Source organism: Enhydra lutris, unplaced genomic scaffold (genome assembly GCF_002288905.1).
Source record: "Enhydra lutris kenyoni isolate GAN:26980312 unplaced genomic scaffold, ASM228890v2 scaffoldscaffold4, whole genome shotgun sequence".
Classification (NCBI taxonomy): Eukaryota; Metazoa; Chordata; class Mammalia; order Carnivora; family Mustelidae; genus Enhydra; species Enhydra lutris.
In genome coordinates this window covers 258245-263936 of record NW_019154088.1, presented here as the reverse complement: position 1 = coordinate 263936, position 5692 = coordinate 258245, and the positions used below count along the sequence as shown (strand labels likewise).

The 5692-nt window shown below is 42.3% G+C and overlaps 1 protein-coding gene across 1 annotated transcript; it reads left to right on the top strand.

The window, feature by feature from the left end:
• The first annotated feature begins 692 nt into the window (after nt 1–692).
• On the top strand, nt 693–1181 carry LOC111162546 (epididymal protein 3B). The gene has a single exon (XM_022527043.1). It carries the CDS (start codon nt 693–695, stop codon nt 1179–1181), a length of 489 nt encoding a protein of 162 aa, XP_022382751.1.
• Nucleotides 1182–5692: the final 4511 nt, after the last annotated feature.

Here is a 5692-nt window from a genome sequence, read left to right as displayed (position 1 = left end):
TAGGGCAGTCCCAAACTTGGAACTTGATTGAACAGAACGATATTTCAAAACTCGAGTTCCTATATGATTGCATTCTGAAACCAAATCAAGAATATTTATAATTATGATAATGTGATAAATGGCCACTGAGTAGTACGTGGGTAGTCAGAAGTGATAAGAGATTTCACATAGGCTTTGGGGAAGTACTCTAAGGAAATCAGGATCAGATAAACACCATTTTGCAGAATCAGTGTAACTGTAGCCTGGGGTTTGAGAGAACCAGAGCCTTGTTGCTTGGAAAATCACCCAAGTCTTCACCTAACTTCCTCATTCGCTTAAGTGGTGACAACCCTTTCCACTTCACAGCCACAAAGCTTAAATTGCCATTTTCTTTTATAGCCACACGCTTTAGAGAATTGATCTGGACTGTTGGACAGAGTTAGCTAGAGGGTGATGAGTTCCTCTGTTTGGGTAGAAGAGAGGCCAGACAGCAGGTGTTTGAAATTCTCAAAATAAACTTTGTCTATTTTGGACCATTTTCATGTTTGTCTCAGTCAGGTTCTAGCATATGTTTAGTTCTCATAAATTTAACTACCTAATGAGATTTATCCTCTTCAAGCCTGGGAACAAAATGGTAAAGTTGGGTGCCAGTGTCTACATTGGCAAGAAAGGAATTTTAAGGTGCAGGTAACTCTTATGGCAGTGTTGAGATAATGCTTTCCTCTTTCTTCCCTGCAGACCCACAGGTGACTCTGGTGACCGAGATGGCATCCTCTCTAAAGGTCCTAGGCCCTCTCTTGACCCTGCTATTTCCCCTAGGTGGGCTGCTTGTACACAGCCAGAACCTTTCCTGGAAGGAATTCATGAAACAGCAGTACCTGAGCACGAGCTGGAAATTCAGCGACTACAAATGCAATGTTCTCGTGAGGGAAAGAGAAGGTCCACAAGACAGGAACTATCACATCTTCATCTATACCTTTTGGCACAAAATCGAGCATATTTGCCTCAGGAAGTGGAGAGACCGTTACAGAAATGTATACATATGGGCCCAGCATCCCTTCAAAATACTCCAGTGCTACCAGGAGGGCAGCCAAAAGAGCTACAGAGAGCACAGGGGGTATAGCCACATTGAATTCCACTGTGGCATGAATAGGCATGTTGATGGCATAGAGGACATCCAGTTGTTAGACATCAAAAAATAGAAAGTCTACCCATACCCAGAGGTTTGAGTAGAGTGTCCAATACTTCCCAAGAGGGAGCCCGTGCCTCGGTCAACAGCCCTTGCTATGCCATCCTTTGCATTTGTGGTGCCAACGTTTTCCAACTACTTAGAGTTACGCATCATCACATGCTTGTTTCCTATCAAAACCACTCACAGTTTCTCTGCCTGGAATATTCCTGTGCCCTCATGTATCTGATTTGCTCCTACAATTTTTTAAGATTAGGCTCTATATGGCTTTTCTGTTTTACTGAACCAGGCATGTTCCTGAAAGTGACTCATTACACTGACCAAACCTGAATGGTCTTCCTTCCCTAAATAAATTATGTCACTTTACCATGTGTGACATTCACATATGTTATATGTTGTGTGATTGGTGGAGGTTTCCCAGGGTGTTTGATACATATTGTGCTTGGATATGATGGGTACACAATGTAGGCTGAAGATGTGTGTCATTGGACTCATTCCTTAAACATGTCTCTAAGGAAATGCATGCATTTTAGATAGGTTAAGTCATTATGTTTCCCGAGGCATAATAAACTAAGTAGAAGATAATGGCAGAAATATACATTATATGTTAATTAAAAAAACCCAGAAAATAAAGAAGATAATGGCAAAAATGGGGTTTCTGATAATAATCATTTTCACTCGGCAGAGGTATAGAGTAGATATGGGATGTTAAAAGGTAACCTTCAAGAACAGGTTTTAAGACTTAAGTTTTGTTGGAGGAAAGAAGAAGTAAATTGCAGAAGGAAATGTTGAGGACACAAGAAAGTAATGTCCATGAGAATTCTGTTTGCTAAATGGGGAAGAGTGATACAGAGAAGGATAAACCTTCACTTCATACAATTTTGCCTCCAGCAGATATGGGGAGGAGAAATGTGGAACACTAAAGTAACTTGTATCCTTTAGCCTCCTGCATTGTTGAATGACTCCAGTCTTGAAACACTTGGAAAAGGCCAAGATCATAACACTTTCAGTTAGGTGGCTGCATTCCTAGTCCTAGACATCTAGCCCATGAGTAGTCAAGGAATCTAGGTTAGTCATCATATTTCAAGAAGAGCTCCTCAGCTTTGCAGTTTTTCAGTGCACCTGGAGGTGAGCAGACACTGGGAAGATGATGACCTATAGTAATCAAACTCACAAGAGATTAGTGTTAAACCAGCGGTTCTGGGGCACCTGGTGGGCTCAGTCAGTTAAGCCTCTGCCTTTGGCCCACGTCATGATCTCTGGGTCCTGGGATCGAGCCCCACATTGGGCTCTCTGCTTGGTGGGGAGCCTACTTCCCCTCCTCTCTCTCTGCCTGCCTCTCTGCCTACTTGTGATATCTCTCTCTCTCTGTCAAGTAAATAAAAAAAATCTTTAAAAAAAAAAAAAAAGAGAGAGAAACCAGCAGTTCTGTATCAATAATGAGTATAAAGATGAGGATTACTAATCATTTTTCTCAGTTGATAAAAACTGTGTCAGGGTGCCTGGGTAGCTCAGTGGGTTAAAGCCTCTGCCTTCAGCTCAGGTCATGATCTCAGGGTCCTGGGATTGAGCCCCACATCGGGCTCTCTCCTCATAGGGAAACTGCTTCCTCCTCTCTCTCTCTGCCTGCCTCTCTGCCTACATGTGATCTCTGTTGTCAAATAAATAATTAAAATCTTAAAAAAAACCCCAACTGTCTCAAAGTGTATGGTGTGGGGCACCTGTATGGCTCAGTCTGTTAAGTATTGGCTCTGAATTTCAGCTCAGGTCATGATCCCCACATCCAGCTCTGTCATGAGCATGGAGCTTGCTTGGGATTCTCTCTCCCTCTTCCTCTGTCACCTGAATTATACTCTCACAAACTATCTCTCTCTAAAAAAATGGGGGAAAAAACCCTAAAAAAACAAATAAAACAAAACCAAAATGTAGTGGCACAGTTTGTGTTACTGTATTCTGGTTGCCTATACTTATATTCCAGAGTGATCTGTTCTGGTCTCCTACAGTAAGGTTTCACAATACATTTTAAGAATGCTAAGAATTCCTTTTATTAATGGGTTAAAAGATGTGGTTAATCCAACATGGAAGAAAAATGGATTCAAGCACAATTAATGTAATAGCTTTGTGTTGTTGCTTCGGTTTTCCCACATCCACTCCCTCCACCCCATTTGGATAGCTGCATATTCATTTCTTTTCTCAAACTATTTTTCCCCTGCTTCTGTGCAGTATCGGTGGGGTCATCCCAAGGTTTAAAATCCCCTCTACTGAGTGAAGTGATGGTCATGAGATTCAAGTTAGGCCAACCAGACTCTTTTCTATAGGAGACCAGAATGTAACAGCCCAAAAGATGGCTCTTTGTCATGGAGATGATTTTGAGCTGATTATTTTGAGAAACAGCAGAGAAAGGAGAGGCTCTGAAAGTAGCCTATAAATCCTCCACTTACAAATAAGAGAAATTTATCATCATAGAGAAAATGTCTATCCCTAAGGCTTTTTCCCTGTGTCTGGTAACAAGATAAACATGCCTCTAAGTCACAAGAAACTCCTACCAATCAAGAAGGCACAGACTTAACTCTGCTTACCAAACCTTACCTTTGTTTACTATACTTTTGCTGGTTACCTTCCTGGAGCCTGCCTTCCCCACACTCTTCTTCCTTTGTTTTAACTGCGGTGGTCTGTTAGCCCAAGGTCTCATCACCACTTTGAATGACTCTTCCTGATGTGAAGAACAAAGGCAAAGGAAATGTAGAAAGAAAATTAAATTTCCTTACAACATGCAGCCCATTGACAAGTACTTGAGACAGGCAGAGAGACCTTCCTGAAAGAGCTCAGCTACCACAATGCTAATATTTTGCTAGAGGAAAAAGGTAACCTTAGCCTGACATGAGCCCAACTCCCAGGGGTAAGGGCCTACTTAGCCAGAGCGACTGCATCTCTGTTAAACAGCCACTTTTGTTGTTGGTGCAGTAAACTTAAATTGTCCCTGTCCCTCAGAGAAACTTCCTTAAAAGCAAGTCCAGGAAACCAGTAAAATGTGGTCAACTAATTCCTGATAACAGAGCCCAGAATACAAGGAGGAGTCAGGCCAGATGGAGACATCTAACCAGTACAAAGCACATATGCAACTTCCCTAACCACCAAAGAATGTAAACTCTAGCTTTTGGCCGCCAAACTTGGGCGCCAATTCCGACCAGAGTGATAGGCTAGTTCAAACAGCTACTATAGGGTAAATTGTAATTCAATTAGCCACCTGTGTGTGGCCTAACATGACTAAGCCTTCCTGGAAAGTACTGTTTGTTAACAGTTCCTGGTATGGGGTAATCTTAAGTAACAAGTCACCAGACGAGAAGGAACTAGCCAATCAGCAAGAGACACACAAACCCAGTGGGTTAAAATAACAAAATATGGGTTGCGGTTTTACCCAATAAAAGGTAGCCTGTAAGATTGGGAGGGGTCGCTCTCTTTAGAGGCGGCCTTGACTGGTCAGTCAATTCTTGATGCTTGGCACGAATAAAGCTTTACTTGACCTTTGCTTTATATTGGCCTCATTCCTTTGATAATGGACCCCAACACCAGGATCCTGTAAGTCCCCACTAACGTATAAAAATCCCAGGACACCTGAGTGGCTTAGTTGATTAAGTGTCTGCCTTCTGCTCAGGTCATGAATCCAGGGTATTAGGATTGAATCCCCCTGATGGGCTCTCTGCTCAGTGGGAGCCTGCTTCTCCTTCTCTCTGAGGCTGCCCCAGCTTGTACTTTCTCTCTCTGTCAAATAAATAAATAAAATCTTTAAAAAAATATTTATGTAAATCCCTTTGGAGACTTCCTTTATCTCTACCCCATCCAAGTTATATGTCAGCAATCATCCTCCAAGCTTATGGCCCACTGATAGACATCTGAAGGGTCTCATGACTCATGCTGTACTAGACACTAGTAAATGACCTCATCTTAACAGCAGCTAGCCCTGCAAGGCCATAAAACCCTTGCTTCCAAATACCTTCAGGACTTTGTCTATCCCTAACCCCACCCAAACTTAAAAGTATAGAATCAACCACCTGTCACAACCTTAGTGCAGCTCTTTCTGCCCTTGGGTCCTGTCCCCATGCTTTCATAAAACCACCTTTTTGCACCAAAGATATCTCAAGAATTCTTTCTTGGTTGTTGGCTTCAAACCCTAACATCTTTCTTACACAATCTATACTGGGAGGGTGATGATGCACCCAACTCCATGAAGAAAGAAGTTTCTTCACTACGACCCTCCCACCTTACCCTAGGTATCTTTTTATCTGGCTCTTCATCTGTCTCCTTTACCATATTGTTTAAGAAACTGATAAACCATGAGTGTTTCCTTGAGTTCTGTGTGCCACTCTAGCAAAGTAATGGAATAAACAGGGAGTTGGGGAAGCTCAGATTTATAGCCAGGCAGTCAGAAGCACAGGAGACGAGTGGCACTTGCAATTGGCAACTGGACTGGGGAGTCTTGTGTGTTTGTCATTTGTTTTCTCCTAAAGAAGTGAAATCATGGAG

Coding starts and splice junctions, on each gene's coding strand:
- LOC111162546 (XM_022527043.1), top strand. CDS start 693: ATGCTTTCCTCTTTCTTCCCTGCAGACCCACAGGTGACTCTGGTGACC.